Raw genomic sequence first — 17,161 nt, forward strand, 5'->3', positions numbered from 1 at the left:
TTACTACCTTGTACAGCTAGATAGATAAGATGCTCGCTTCTACCATATGCATTATTAGCAGTACATCTATAGACACCAGAATCTTGTCGATCACTACTACTGATAGATAATTGAGATTTCAAACCGTTGTCAGTTTTTATTTGACTGATACTAAGCCTGTGACTATTCGTATCCAATCGATCGCTATTATGCATCCATTGTACTTCTATCGGATTGTCACCAATTACCGTGCAATCTAAAGTGACAGATTCGCCACGACGAATCGTCACGTTTTTACTTTGAAATTCGAATCTCGCGGGTTCTGTGAAAATTTCAAAGATAGAGAAATATATCTAATTAGATATTTTTCTAACAAATATTTACTCACCATGTACAGAAACATAAATCACTTTGCTTAATCCAGACCCAATACCGTTGTTAGCTCGACAAAGATAATGACCTTCATCTTGCGGTCCCGCAGATGCTGTCCATAAAGATCCATTAGGTAATATAGTTAGTCTACCATTGAGACCATCAACTAGGGGTTGATAATCGTTGGAAGTTCTGCCTCTGGCGCGAAGCCATGCGATGAGAGGTGGTGGGAAGCCTTTGGCCTCGCAATGAACGTTCAACTGGTTGCCAAGAAGAGTTGCTACATCTTGTGGCTCGAAGATCCATTGTGGTGGCACTTTGACTAATAATTCGGCGGTATGATTGACCTTGGCCGCGTTGTTCGTTGCTACGCAAGTATACTTGCCACTATGCCGAGATGAAAGTTCTTTGAAGACTAATAGACTGAAGAATTCAGCACCTCTCTCTTCGATCTTCATGAATAAAAAATGTTTTTAATCATTTTCTTTTTTTGCTATTTATGAATCTCACGATATTTTATAAAATATAGAATGTATTTACTTACTCGAAGAGAAGAAGGCAAAGGCTCGCCATCTTTCAACCAAGAAAAATAAATAGGAAGATCGCCTGATATGACGCTACAAGTGACTTGAGCTCGACTACCTTCTTGCAAGTTCGAAGGAAAGTTGAAGGGACTCATAACGGGTGGACCTACGAAAAAAAGAACTCAATAAAGTTTCTCGTATTGAATTTATTATTCTTAAATTAGCTTTCAATTAGAATAGAACATATCTTTCAGATCATTCGATCAAATTATTTCAATCGATTATACGAAAGATTAGTATTTTATCATTAGAACTTACTGCTCACGGTGAGTCGGATATCCCTACTGGCTGTTTCTCCTGATCGAGCTCTTACTTTGCAAGTATAAGTTCCAGCATCATTTGGATCAACGTGACCGATAGTTAAATGACCACCGCTGTCCACGCGATGTCTTATGTCCAATGGTAGTTCAACGCCACCACGCGACCACTCAACCGTCGTGATTGGGTATCCGGAATAAGGACAAGTTATAGTCATATCCATACCAGCTATAGCACGTACAGGACCGATCGATCGGATATAGGGTGGTCCTAAATTTAGCGAGTTCATACGATCGTTCAATAACTACGTCATTCTTTTATATAACTAAGAGAATATTTAGTTTAGTTACCATATATGTTTAATCTAGCTTCGTGTTCCACTTTTGCCAATGTGTTGGAAGCTACGCAAGCATAAAGTCCACCGTCTTCCGTTCCAGCGGACGATATGTTTAGATGACTGATAACGTCTCCAGATTGATCGACATATTGTCCTATAGCATATCTATGTCCAGCTGCAATTTCACTTAATGGTTCACCATCGAGTAGCCACGTGAAGGACGGTGGTGGCGAACCAGTTGCCGAACATCGTAAAGACACAGGTGGTCCTGGCCTTAGTGCTTGCTCGATGAAAGTGTACTGCAATTCTGGAAGCGTATCTGGAAATGAAAATGTCCTCATAGATTAAAGTCCCTTTTGTCAGTCTTAGACCAGAACGTTGAGACGTAAAATTCGGCCCGAGTTATTCTATAGTACTTTGAGATAGAGCCAGTTAAGTTGACAATCGTACATACATACACACACACATACACATATACATACCTCCCAGTTTCAATTCCGCGGTTGCCTGCGCGTTTTCCTTGTCGCTCCTCACCAAACATTGATACATCCCTTTATCTCTACGGCCAACGGATCCTATCACTAGCACCATGGGAGCCAACAATCTGATTCTCGTGTCCTGAGCGGTCAATACCAATACACCATCGTGCAACCACTCGACGCTCTCGACCGGATAACCCTCGACCGTGCAGTTCATCGTTGCAGTTTCACCGGAATTGACGACCTACGAGAGATGAGACGAGACGAGACGAGACAAAATGAGAAGTAGGAGAGAACGATTCGATTCCTTTTCGGAAAAGTTCAACTGGTATTTGTGGAAATGCACGAATGCTAGCTGTTCTCTATTGTGAACGTTTTTGATGCCTCTCACGTTCGCACTAGGAAGAGTTTAGCGTTTTCGTTTGCTCGATCAAAAAAGATGTTATAAAATCGTATGGCGTTTGGAGAAATGGTTTAATCAAGTGTTGAACAGAGAAAAGGATTTGACAATTTTTAGGATTACTTTTGTAAGGGAAGTTGAAAGAATTGTAAAAAGGTATGTCGTTGTCACTAAATCGTTAAAATCTCTACTGTGAGAAAGAAATCTACCTGGAGACGAGGCTGAATTCTAGCATTCAACTTCGACGTGACCGACAAATGCGTTTCCGCTCGTTGTTCGCCTAGTTGGTTACTTGCTCGACAAATGTACCTTCCGGCATCCTGAGCGTCCACACGACGAATTTGCATCAGGTCACCCCAAAGTTGAATTCTACCGAACGACTCCACTGGTATAGCTTGTCCTGCAATAACAATCGAGATTGAAATATCTATGAAGATAAATGAACAATCATGATATAATCGACGAATTCTTGAAAATTCGAGTTAGCTTATTAATCATAAATTTACATTCATAGACATATATATATATATATATATATATATATATATATATATTTATTACATCAACTTTTATATACGAAAATTATTATATATTATTAAAATATTTATTACATTTTGTATAGATTTCGATTAGATAGTATAATGGAAAGAACAACGTATTAATTTAGTATATTCTTAATTTTTTAAACAATTTCCTAATCAAACCAACCGTTAACATCGCGATACCAGGTAAATTGCGGTGGTGGGCTTCCTTGGGCAGAACAGGTCAAATGCACGTCCGATCCGCTTTCCGCAGAGATAGCAATTTGCGATCTTTGCATCAACCTCGGTGCTATGGATGTTGTGGGTTCTGAAAAGATATCGTTACGTCATTAATTTAGAAAAAAATATAAAAAGATAAAATAGAAGTAATCGGATCTTCGGTGTAATTAAAAGCAACGCTTATCTCTATTTCCTCCCTTTCGCGAATGAACGGAAAAATAAAAAAAAAAAAACAACAAAAAGAAAATTGAACAAGAAAAAAAAATAAATCAATTAAAAAGAAATGAGAAACATTTTAATGAGAATCCTGTAAAAGCGACAAGAACGAAGTTCAGAGTAAAATTTTGTAGTATATTGCAACATATATACATATGTACATACATATATATATACATATATGTACTTATACATATAGATACCGTCACATGTCTCTCTTTATTTTTTTTTTATTTATCTATACGTTTAATGAACGATTTTAATGAGTTGACACGTAGCCATAAATGAAAGCGAATTAGTTTCGAGTGAGATACCAACCGGTGACCGTCAAAGTGGCGGATTCGCTTCTTCTTCGTTCACCGGTCAAAGCGTGAAGGGTCAGACAGGAGTAAGTGACTCTGCCGTCCTCTGGTCTGACTGCCCTTATGTGAAGATCGCCTTGCGACGTTACCACGAATCTTCCACCTGAAACATCATCGAGATACATCGACTATGTAATATATTATATATTAATTAATATACTACATAACTTTGAAGTATAAAGTTTAATAGTTGATAAATCTTTTAACGATATAAGAAACTTGGTATTCATAAATTGAATGAATAAGACAATAACAATATATTGGAAATAAATATTGGAAAATATATATTTTTTTTCCTTTCTATCCTCGCTACCCAGGATCTAAAAGGTTATGCAAAATTGTCCGGGCATCTGTCGATGAAATCCCGTCAAATCATGGCTCGAACGTATACCGTCAGGCGTGAAATTTTCAATTTAGCTCAGCCATCGGACAGCAGCATCAACGGGGCTAGTAGTTGGCTCGATTCATCCTCTCTCTTCTCTCCCTCCCTCTCTCTCGCTCTATCTCTCCCTCCCTCTCTCCTTTTCTCTCCCTTTCCTGATTATCTTTGACCAATCAGAGAATTGACCTCGAGAAAATTCTTTCTCATCATGCAATAGCCACATGAAGGTCAATAACTCTCTCTCTCTCTCTCTCTCTCTCTCTCTCCGTAAAACGCACACATATGAAGTGAATATACGTGGGGCATTCTTAAAAAGAGGTTTCCTAGGTTCTAACATGTACAGGAGCAAGTAGAAACGTTTGTCGTCCTCCTTCTAAATTGTCTGCAAACATTGTCCATAGTGGAAACAGCTCGTCCTTCCCTCGTGGCAATTCTGATCCGATGAAGGATCATCGTCCCAAGTTGATACGGTAGAAGATAGGAGGTATATTATTCGTCGACTCATAGTAACCTTCCCTTTCATCTTAACTTCTTCGAATCGATGAAGAAAAATATATCATCGTCAGGAATCATCTTAAGAATTTTTCGTCGAAGAATTTACAAAATATTTCGTTGGTTTACTCTTTTCTTCTCTCTCTCTCTCTTTCTCTCTCTCTCTCTCTCTCTCTCTCTTTCTTTCTCAATCTTTTTCTTTTTCGTGTTCCTTCGGGAAAATATTTAAAAGCGTTTATCTTGAGAAGAGACACACGTTCCTGTATTTACGGACTTCTATCTACGAGGATTCGCAGAGTCCTTTGGAATTCGTAAAATGTCAACGACATCGGTTTTCGCGCACGAGTTACAGCATCCTCGTGTTATATGAAAGTATGGGGAATGCCCGTACAACGAGGAAGGAAAGGAAGAAAAAGGAGGACGTAACGTAACTGAAGAAATAGAAAAGAGAGAGAAAGAAAGGGAGAAAGAGAGAGAGAGAGAGAAAAAGAGAAAGAGAAAGAGATAAAGAGAAGATCAGAAAGTTGCGTTGGGTAAAGAGTAGAAATTCCTTCTTCCCAAGACCCAACCCAAGACGGATTCAGCACAAGCTAGTGGTAGGAAAGAAGCAATTTAATATCGCCTTCGCGGACGGAATAAAAATACGGAGATAAATAGCCCGTATTCTCGTAACTTGGTCCGTCTTGTTGCGGTACGGTAGCGAATCGTGGGGATATGTGGCGTGGGGAAGGGTGGCGGTAGAAGGAAGGTAACTTGGAAAGAGTATAGGGGTGGATGCAAGAGAGGGTGAACGACGTGTATGTTCGGATCTTTATCTTTATCTCTATCTTTCTTTTTTTTTCTTTTTTTTCTCTTTCCTTTTCCGAAGACACGTACGTACATACGTATGTATATATATATGTATGTATATATGTACCACGTTTGTTCTCGAAAATGCTCGGGAATCTACACTTTATCGACTTTCCTCCTGAACTTCTTCCTTTCCATCTTTTCTTTCGCGTTTCGATCCCGCACCGAACACCACACGATCAAATTCCTTTTCTTTCTTCAAGCAAGAAAACTTCTTTTTCTTCCATCTCGTATATTGAGAAAACATTCTAATATATCAAAAAATATTTAGAACTTTCTAAGAAATTATATTAATACTGATATAGTATGCGTGTATACATACAATATACATCATTTCGAACATAATCTCCTTAAGAGAATCTCTTATGCATTTGATAACAATTTTTCAAGGAACATAAAGGAAGTATCTGCTTATCTATAAAAAAAAAAATCATCCCTTTTGTCTCATTTATTCCTAATAAAAATCATAATAGATAATCAACGTGTAAAAATGAAATTGGTTTAAATTTGATGAAGAAAAAAAGAAAAAAAAGAGAGAGAAAAAGAAAAAAAGAGAGAGAAAAAGAAAAAACTTTCGTACGTAATTTTTTTTTTCGCTGAAAAAAATGTTCGATTTTTATCGAGTATCCTTGTCATGTGAATGCAGAAACCGAAGGATAAGTGTATCGACGAGTGTCAGAGCGTCATGTGTCGTCAACGTCATCGTCGAATGCGTGGTAACACGAGTTGTGAGATACGATACGCATCAGTCCGCTCTAGATCTTCTCTATTGTGCTATCCTCTCGCTTTCCTGATACATTCAGCTGCTTATACTGTGTAACGTGTTACATCAGAAGCATCCGCGTAAATTTTATAGCAGCGTTTGTTAAACCTGATTCACGTAGCCTCTACGTGGATTCCCATCGATGTAAATTTCCGATTTAATACATGTAACGGTGCGACTGCGAGTTTGCGATAAAGTTTAAGAAAACATATTTGCTGAGATATGCTTCTCATGTTTTTTTAATATTTTTTTTTAATACTTTTTGTTACGCTCTATGCGATAAATCTTTTCTAGAACGCGTTGATAGAAAGATAGAAGTAAGAAAATAACAAAGTTCAGATGTGTGCGCTTGTGCGATGTGTGTATGTGCATTATTTATGTGTAATTGTATGTACACCACGTGTTTGCGAGATACTTTATTAACTTTAAAAATGAAAAACTTTATTACAGTACTCATTAACAGAATATTTTATTAACTTAATAAAATCATACATATTATTCAACAATCAAAAATATACAATATAATATAATAAAATATACACATACATATGTATATATATATATATATATATATATATATATATATGTATATATATATATTCTATGAATTGTATATTACGAAATATAAAACATCTAAAGTATTATATTTAACAATAAATTATCTACATTAATAACAATTTATTGATATTTACAATATATACAAGTTAAAATCCACAAATTTTTCTATAAAAACTTTCTTCTTTTACTTTCACGAGACTTTTATCCTTTTCAACGGTAGCACCACGTAATACACACACACACACACGAGCGCGCGTGCATTTCCATCGAACGTGTAAACTTTATTGCATTTTAAAGATGTTATTTTCGAAAAGATCGCGTTAGGAAGAGCGACGACAACAACAACAATAACACCAAGAATTTCACGTAAGATGTCGTTTTAGAACAAATCCCATAGATATACATTGTTTTCGAAAGGAGTAGAAAGGATTCTAGTTGGAAGCTTATAAGGCATCGATGGAACTTTTGTTTTGATGAAAGACAATGTTCTCTCTTACTCTCTCTCTCTCTCTCTCTCTCTCCCTCTCTCTCTCTCTTTCTCTTTCTCTCTCTTCCTCTCTGATATTCTCGTTGGAATCTCTCTGGACCAAGAGGATGCTGGACGATAACAGCGAGTATACGTCGTCGAGCATACCCCGTAGTAGGGTAAGCAGCTGTCTTGCATGCTACATGCGTGTGCATTCTCTCTCTCTCCCTTTCTTCTCTCTTTCTCTCTCTCTCTCTCTCTCTCTGCACCTAGTTACGAAACAAACGTATCACGCCCCGACACACGAGGTGATTCTCCCTATGATAGCCCTGCTACCGCATATATATATAATATATATATACATATATATATATGTACGCATGTATACACACATATACATTATATACACATATATATATATATGTATGCATGTATACACATACATATGTATATCTATATATGTACATGTTACGTGTAACCAAGCGACATAAATATGTATGGGACATGAATGGTTGAGCGCGCACAGGACGATCCAAATCGGACGGCGTCACGTGTGCATGCATGCATGCGTACATGTTCATATGTGCGTCCTTACGCGCGCGGGCATGTATGCGTATATTTGTATGTGTATACGTCTGCACTGCATTAGACTTGAGCTATCTGTCGTAAAGCACCACTTTATCTCATCCTCGTTCTTTCTAACTCACTCTTTTCATATTCTATCTTCTTTTACTCTTCGTATATATGCTTGTATATACGTATAGAAATGTATACATACGTATGTATATAATATACAAACACATTTTTCTTCTCGTCGCTTCGGTAAATCGACTTAAAGGTTTATTCACTTTATTTTTCCTTTGTTTCATTTATTTTGGTAAGTTAGAAAGGAAGATGACTTCTAAGTATGTATATACTTACGTAGGTATGTAAGATACTTTATTTGAAATGTTCAGTTTCCTTCTCGATGATGTAACTGTTATCTCGATAGACATCTTCCAAAAAGAAAGAAAGGTGAGAATTCGAAAAAGAATTCGAGAGAGAGAGAGAGAGACAGAGAGAAAGAAAGAGAACAAGAGAGAAAGAGAGTATTTCTCATGCATTAGCCAACGTGCTAGATTTATTCTCTTAGTACTATAGTTAGGACGATTCGTATTCTCTCTCGTTTTGTAAGACTCTTTGACTCTTTCTCTCTTTCTCATTTTATAAGACTCTTTCTCTTTCTCTCTTTCTTTCTGTCTTTCTCTCTCTTATTTAGAAAATGTACCGGACAATGTTGACATCTCATTGTGAACCGGATGCTACGTCGCTGCAGAGTAGAGAGTTCTCTCTCTCTCTCTCTCTCTCTCTCTCTCTCTCTCTTCGTTCCTATTACGAATATGTATTATGCCGGTTTCGTTTGTAAGTGTATAAGTATTTGTACTCGAGCGCACGCGTGTCAACGCCAAGGCGATGGAAATTCTGTGTTAGCGGAGTAGGTTCATTCTCGGACGACTAAAAGTCTGCTTTAATAAGCGCGAGTAATTTACCCGTAAGCCAGCCTGTTACACGATTAAACCTGGCTCTCACGTGTAAGGATCTTAAAATGTGTGTGTGTGTGTGTGTATATACGTATATAGCTACGTGTATACTACACGTGTATAAACGTGTAAGTATACTTTTAACATTATATATTTTTTAATGGTTTCTCGTAATTGGCTATTCGGTTTCGTACTAATTGTTGAAATTAGTTGGTCGAATGATATGTCTATAGTATCTAATTATATAACTATTTATATGTACATAAGCTTGGATTATATAAGCTTGGATTATACGTATATATACGTATATTTTGTTACACAATATGTATATGTATTTATGTAAATCTAAATAATAATCAATCGGTTATTTTAACGATCGAATAATTAGCTTAATTATTAGATATGTTTTATCTTTATAAATATTTTATTAAAACATTTTGGTGTGTGTGTTTGATAATAAGGTATATAGTTCGTAAGGGAGGAAAATAGAAAACGATGATACAAGATATCCAATTACGACAGAAGAATTTATTCGAAGAGAAGAAAGATGAGAAGAAGATTCCTTCAGAAAGGGGAAAATGAGACAGAACAAGAGAGAGAGAGAGAAAGAGATAGATAGATAAATAGGGAGAGAGAGAGAGAGAGAGAGAGAGAGAGAGAGAGAGAGAGAGAGAGAGACTGAGTATTCGATAAATTCCATTGAAACTTTCATGAGGTCGTCGTGGATTGATAAATGGGAGTTACTTGGCAGTTACTGCGTTATCTTTCTACGATCATGATCTCATCCCTGACACGTTAATATGTTCTGTTGAGAGAAAGAGAAATACTGAAAGAAAAAATGAGAGAGAGAGAGAGAGAGAACGAGAAAGAGAAAATGTGTATGTGAGTATACGTATGTTGTCTCTTGGCAAAAGAATTCTCAATGGGAATACACATCCATCTTTCTTCTCTTTAAATTGTTACTCTCACGAAGCAAAATCGAGTTAACTGCGGTCACGTACGATAATTTGTGACGAACCAATGTGAAGTGGTATACTTTGTTTTTGAAAATGTTCAGACATATCACATCAGCTTACGTACAGACGTCTTTGATTTCACGAACTTTCAACATTTGATCGAGATCTTTTATTCGAGTTTCTGATTCTTCTTTATGGTCAAACGTTCATTCGAAAAGTTTCAATTTTTCCTTGTGCTTTTCTTTTTTTTTCTTTTTCTTCTTTTTCTTTCGTAAATACAAAGTTTCGTGTCATTATATCTTTTTATCTTTTAGATGAGTTATTAATATCTTTAGATATCTTCTGGAGAGTCTAGTTTGATAAGAAAACGTAGAGAAAAAGTTATTGTTATTACTGTTATTTTTATTGTTTATTTATATATACGATATAACATTGTACACATTCGTCTAAAATATTTTCTTTGGATTTTTAATACTTCTTGTTAAGGGGAAATAAATCGCAATCGTGTAAATACGAAATTTAATCTATTTTATTTTCTCATTGTTGTTTGTTTCAGATGAAACAACGGAGAAACGTAGAAAAAAAAACAATCGTTAGACAAGACGAGCTATCTTTATTTATTTATTTATTTTTTTTGTTTTTTTGTTTTCCTTTCTCCTCGTCTTAGAAAAAGTATAAACAAGACTAAGATTTCGAAGAAATCGACAAATATTCGATTCTCTGAATTTATACATCTTCTGCTTTTATTTTAGTATTTCTAGAACATCAAATTGTATAGAAAAAAAACTTCTCGTCTCTTTTCATAATTCTCTCTTACGAGATATATGTGTAAGTATATATGTATCTTGAATATATGTATTTTCGATATTAAAACACTTGAATAAGCTATGCACGTATTTTCATTGAATGAAAAGATTTTTTGAGATTGGTTTCTTTATAAGATTGCTTTTTCTTTATATATATATATAATGACATTCTTTTTTTTATAAATAATAAATTTTATAATAAATTTTATAAATTTTATAATATTAATGAGTAAATTTTCTAATTACCGATTCATCGTTAATCATAGAAATCGACTTTCTCGTTCTCCATCGTAGAAAGATATTTTTAATTGTCTTCTACTTATCTCTCGTTGACTGAAATAAAAAAGAAAAGGGAGGATATCTTTGTATCGAAGTTACGTCGTGTTCGTTCTGGCGAGCAACGAGGAAATGAGCCGTAGTAAGTGGACAAAGAAAGAAAAATAGAAAAAGAGAGAGAAAGGGAGAGAAAGAGAGAGAGAGAGAGAGAGAGAGAGAAAGAGAGAGAGTTAAAGAAGAAAAAGAGAGTTACACGTATGACAGACGTGCATAGATTACATACACGCACGTATGTATATATATATATAAAGAGAAAGAAAAAGCGTTACTCTTCGTATTCATAGTTGTTAGAGACGATGAAAGAATGCGCGATGAAGACTCGTGAGTGTTTTGCTTATTAAAAAAGCGGAATAGGATTCAACACCTATTTCTGGGGGTGGTTATGATTAAAACGTATAAAATAATTTCTGTGTTAGGCAACACCGTTACCAATCAGTGCTAGGAATGGTTACGCTATTAAAAGAGAAGGAGAAATAAAGAAAGAGAGAAAGAGAGAAAGAGAGAAAAAAAAGAGAGTGTAATACAAAGCGAGGAAACAGAAATACATGGATTAAAGTAGAAATTATAGATAGCCATTGATACAAGAAGTCTGAATTCCTCTATCGTGATATAAAGTACGATTTTATGCATATGCAGATTTTTGTATCAACCAATGTCATCGAAACTCGTGCTTCATTTTTTACTTTGCGTAAAAACGGAATAATTCATTTTTCGTTGGAATTTTAAAAAAACGGAGAAAATCGATGGTAGAACTTGTTTATAAAAGTAATTTTTTGTTCATAGAATTATACATTATTATTATTACTATTATTATTATTATTATTGTTATTGTTATATATTTTGTAAATATCATACCTAGAGACATGTGTTTTATAATATATCACTAAACGACTTGATATTATTTTATGTATACCTATTTAGAATATCTAAATAAGAATCGACGATATTTACGCGTTGAACCCATTCGAATCGCATTGAAATTTATTTTCTGTCTTTTACCTTTTTTTCCAACCATTTCCAATAACGTTTTCCACTTTGGTGGTATATATCGCGAAAGAAAACGGCTTCCCTAGGACGTTTTCCTTCCTTCGATTCGATATATGTCGGAAATTCTCTCTGAGTTTTACTCATTTTCTCTCTCTCTTTCTTTCTCTCTTTCTACTTCTCTCTCTCTCTCTCTCTCTCTCTCTGTCACTCTCTATTTCTCTCTCTCTCTCTCTCTCTTTCAGTAGTAGTCGAATAGAACGACGTTACATTCGCGGTATGTCGTTCTCAGCTTTATCCCCTTTCGCCTTTGCTACATCCCTTCTTCTTTCTCTTTTTCTTGTTTTTTTTTCTCTTTTTCTTTTCTTAGCGTCAATCTCTTTTCCGGTATTCGACTTTCACGAATGTGTCGTGTTCCCATGGACGAGATTGAACACTGTCGAAGTAGTAACAGACGGATGAGAAGCCTTTTACTTCTCGGAAGTTTTAAACGTCCTCCTTTATTTTTTAGATCTACCTGAATGTTGACTTTTATCACTAGTGTTTATAGACAACATACAATTGAAGTCATATATCTGTGTGTTATATGTGATATAGAAGTTTCGTGATATAATTGTTTTTCGTAGAAAATAAAGATCATCCGTTTGAAAGATTATGTTTGTTAAAGAGAGGAAAAGGAAAAAAGAAAAAAGAAAGAAAGAGTCAACTCTTTCATGTTGATTTGAATATTACTTATCGCTCTGCTGACACACGACGAGCGTCCACGTTTTTATATTATTTTTTTCTTTTTCTTGTTTCCTATATCTTTATTCTCCTTTATTCTTTTTCTTTTTTTCATATTCGAATTTCATTTATATCAAACTACTGAGAGAAAATAAAAATTTTTTACTTCTTCAACTTACTTAACCCAAGAAGACATTCAACGAGGCTAGAAACAGTAAGGGGTTGTGATGCAGCTCCAAGGGTGGCATCTCGATAAGCTACGAGAAGGAATCTAATTGTCGAGCTCGCTTCGACTCGATTGCATTCAGACAGCATGTCGTGTCTCGTCCTTGCATCGGCATCATCAATATTACGTTTCGAATGTTCGTGACTTGTTTACTTTATTATTATTGCGTTTCTACATATATATATATATATATATATATATATATATATATATATATATATACATATATATATATACATTTCTGAGAACAATTTTGTTTAAAATTTTTTATTTATTTTATTTGTTCATTATTTTCGAGCGTAAAAAATCTTTCTTTCTCTCTCTCTATCTCTCTCTCTCTTTCTCTCCCTCTCTATTTAATATAATTTTGATTTTCAAAGAAATTTCAGTATTCTGATATTAACCCTTAACGGTCCGGAAGTATTTCAAGAAAAGATAAAAGATAACGGAACATAGATAACAAGTAGAAACCTAATTCACAAAAATAACATGGTACAATATTTAATGCATTACTAGTACATATAACAACAATCACAGCATTAAAAATAATAAATTGGTTCTTGCCGCCATATGCGCGGCATTGGACCCAGTAAGTAAAGTACAATGCCTCTCATATTGCGCCATTGGTCCATTAAGAGTTAATTTCAATTTTCAAGCAGTAACGAACCGTCTAAACCGAAAAATCTGAATACCAGTAGACAAAACACATAAACTTACCAGTATCCGTGCTTCCGGGCAAAAGTATGGCGTCGTCTCGAAACCACGAAGTGACGGTAAGATGTTCTTTGATGTCTTCTCGTGCCGTACAAGATAGCACAGCGTTGCAACCCTCGACTACTGGCGATCTGTTTACTCTTACGTCATATCCGGACACCGTGAGTACTGGAAAAGGAAGAAAAAGAAAAAAAAAGACGTGAAATTAGAATAAAAAATATACGTTTCGTTGAATTATTGATATAAATTTTATAACTTGAGAGATAGAACCAATTCTTATTAAAATATTTCGATGATATTTTGAGCAAAGCAAAGCAAAAAATTGAAACAAACGAATTGAATTTAAATATATTTTTATGATGAAAAAAATTTTACTATTTGAACAAATGAAAGTAAAGTATTCGTTAATAGATTTGAACGTTCAAATTTTCATTTGATTTATATTTTAATCATTGTTATAGAAAAAAATATATCATATATCATTACGTAAAAAAAAAAAGAAAAAAAAAAAGAAAAAGCAAAATTTCTTTGCAGAAATTAACATACAAATGTAACTCGTTATAAATTGTTTATAAAAATTGGATTATTTATATTTAAATGAATTCTTATCAGTTTGTACATTCGTCGATAATTAAAATTGACGTTTCCTTTTTGTTTTTTGTTTTTTATGTTGTTTTTATTATGATTTCTTTTTTCTCGAATGATGACAAAGCGTCATATTGTTTAGAACAGGATTATCATTCGTCTAGGCATTTGCACCGAGAGATAAGCTTTGCCTTTCCAGTTTCAAAAGCGCTCTCACCCACGTTGTCGTTATTACGGGCGTGAGAGCGCAGGACGTAGCGTTGTTTGTCGGCCAACTATATTATTCTCTCTCCCTCTTTCTCTTCTCTCTCTTTCTCTCTCTCTCTCTCTCTCTTTCTCTCTCTCTCATATATAATATTCTCCTCTCGTTGTTTGTCAACTCGTGGCATAGAACGCGTTTATGTGATGATAAACACGCTCGTTAACTTTTCAGTCGGGACGCTTTCTTAAATTAAGCTTCGTGGATCATCGTTGAGGACGTTGAAGAGAGTTGTAACATTAAAGGAGGAGGAGGAAAAAGAGGATAGAGATAGAGAGAGAGAGAGAGAGAGAGAGAGAAAGAGAAAGAAAAAATGGAGTTGAGAGGGAACGAAAAGAGGGATAGAATGAGAAAGATATGGTGAGGAAATAGGGATGAAAACGAGACGACTTTCTCGCTCGAGGATTTACGCTCGTCGTCGTAAAAAAGGAAACTAAAGAAAACGAGAGAGGAGAGGTAAAAACCTGGTCGATTTTTTGAAAGGGTGGATAGGGCTTATACGACTAACGGGGTTATAATGTATCTCCCTTTAAAGATTTAGCTATATTACGGAAAAATTTATTATTTTCAATCTGCTCGAATGAGGTTTAAATCGGATTGTTATTGAGGTGTCTTATTAAACATATCGTTATTATTGACGAAAATAAGAGTATCATTTGTTAAAGGAAAACTTTTTCATGTTGATCAATTAAAATTTCATTCTGATGTTCATTCGTTTGTAGACATTTTATTCGTAAATGATAGCTCATTTAGATAATATTTCTGTGACTCTGTCACATCTCGTTATTAGAGAAAAAGAAAAGGATTATACAATGCACAGTGAAGAATGGTATTATAGGATCGAGGTAAACATTTTCATTCTTTTCTTTTTTATTTTATTTAACTCTAATTGACTCAAAGGAAGACGAACTATAGACAAGAAAGGAAAACAGTTCCAGAGGATGAGAGAGAAATATATATATATATATTTATATATATATATATAATATATATAAAGAGAGAAAGAGAGAAAGAGAGAGAGAGAAAAGGAAAGTCTTTATTGGCTAAGTGAGAGTATTCAGAAAGTAGGTGGCTGATGGCTGTGGGGACGATGCACCAGCGCACAAGAGAGACTGAATAAGGAGAAGTGGTAGGGATAAAAGGTTTAAATAGTCGGACAAGAGAAACTACTCTCTGCGATTCTACGGGAACGTTTTATGAAGCCAATGAAATTTCTCGTGTACAAACAGCCGCTCATAAACGTAGCGATTTCATAATACTTTTCTTCAAATTTCTTTCTTTTTTTTTTCTTGTTTCTTTTGCTTTTGTATATCATAATAATGAAAGTACATTACTTGAATTTAACTCGAGAAAGAGAGAAAAAGAGAAAGCGAGAGAGAGAGAGAGAGAGAGAAATTTTATAAATTTGCAGTTTGATAATCTTTCGCTTTTTTCTTTTTTATTTAATATTTTTCTTTTTTATTTTTTTATTTTAATAAAAATATATTCTTAAGAAAAGATTCATTCAAAAGGAAAGACTCGTAGACGGATATGGAGTCCCAGTACGATGTCACGTGTAATCTCGTCGGCTTCGGCGCAAGTCAGCCATGCCAGCAGATTCTCTGGGGATAAAGGTATGGCCGGTTGAATTTAATCAACCGTCGGATGGCAGAGCGAGAGATGGATTTCCTGATAAGCTGAACGACTGGATGGAGACTTACTTGTGCGAGAATGGTACAGAGAAAGAGAGAGAGAGAGAGAGAGAGAGAGAGAGAGAGAGAGAGAGAGAGAGAGAGAGAAAAGTGTAGAAAGACCAGTAGCATAGTAGGTATAGTATTCTAGTAAGGGATCGAAAAGAAAATATAGAGAGAATTCACCGAGTGGCTAACGTGGGAAAGTATATGCGAAATATAGTTCTCTTTTCTAGAGACTAGTGTCTACCTTTTTCTATAGACTTTACTTCGAGTTTTGCCAAGGAGAATTGACCTCGTAATTCTAAAATGTTACCTCTACTATCTTTTTTACGAGAAGGATAAGACAGAAAGAGAGAAAGAAAGAGAGAGAGTAGGTATCGAACGTACCATAGAAAAAGTTTTATTAAGATAAATATATCGAATTATTCGTGTTTTAAGTTGCAAATAAAAGAAATCAAATATAAAGAAACTTGGAAAAGAAGGAATTACATGTAGGACACGAAAAAGATACTTTTTCTTTTTTTTCACTATATTTCTCTCTCTCTCTATCTATCTCTATCTAGTCCTCTCTCGTTTTCTCAACGAAGCGAGTGCAACTAGTAACGATACGCATAGAATTCCGTCGTCGTTTGGTTTTTTTTTTCAAGTGTCGAAAATTCGGAGCTTTTCGAGAGGCGTTGGGACGACATCGGGTAACCGTAGAAAGAGAGTTTTCTCTCTCTCTCTCTCTCTTTTTCGCGACACAGAGCAGGTAGTGGAAATACGTAAGCGAGGATAAAATTGCGAATAAGGAGGAAATAGGATGAGAAGAAGAAGAAGAAGAAGAAGATGTCGACGACGACGACGACGACGACGACGATGACGACGACGACGACGACGACGATGACGACGACAACGATACAACGATGGAAAGCTGTTTGTCGAGAAGAGTAAGAGGATGGTGTGGAAGAAAGGGGGATGAGAAAGAGAGGAGGAGGGATATGAGAAGAGAGCTACGTGGATGAAACGAAATGTGCAAATGAAGCCAATATGCGCAAGATATCCAGCGAGGCGGCAACGATATTTCTGCGAATTCGTAGAAATCGCTGGAATTAACTTTACCCTCCTATGTCGTTCTACCT

At 35.2% G+C, this 17,161-nt stretch overlaps 1 protein-coding gene across 1 annotated transcript in view; it reads right to left on the bottom strand.

The window, feature by feature from the left end:
- Window positions 1-17,161, bottom strand: part of Dscam3 (Down syndrome cell adhesion molecule 3) — a 125,759-nt gene that overhangs the window by 6,569 nt on the left and 102,029 nt on the right. The window contains exons 5-14 of the mRNA XM_035881005.2: window positions 13,527-13,691; window positions 3,705-3,851; window positions 3,118-3,258; window positions 2,619-2,809; window positions 2,013-2,253; window positions 1,544-1,849; window positions 1,194-1,463; window positions 896-1,041; window positions 368-803; window positions 8-301 (exon numbers count right to left, since the gene is read on the bottom strand). Coding sequence (XP_035736898.2) covers window positions 8-301; window positions 368-803; window positions 896-1,041; window positions 1,194-1,463; window positions 1,544-1,849; window positions 2,013-2,253; window positions 2,619-2,809; window positions 3,118-3,258; window positions 3,705-3,851; window positions 13,527-13,691 — 2,337 coding nt within the window. The remainder of the gene's footprint in view (window positions 1-7; window positions 302-367; window positions 804-895; window positions 1,042-1,193; window positions 1,464-1,543; window positions 1,850-2,012; window positions 2,254-2,618; window positions 2,810-3,117; window positions 3,259-3,704; window positions 3,852-13,526; window positions 13,692-17,161) is intronic.

The sequence above is a fragment of the Vespa mandarinia genome, chromosome 5 (genome assembly GCF_050613455.1).
Source record: "Vespa mandarinia isolate Hongniang chromosome 5, ASM5061345v1, whole genome shotgun sequence".
Taxonomy (NCBI): Eukaryota; Metazoa; Arthropoda; class Insecta; order Hymenoptera; family Vespidae; genus Vespa; species Vespa mandarinia.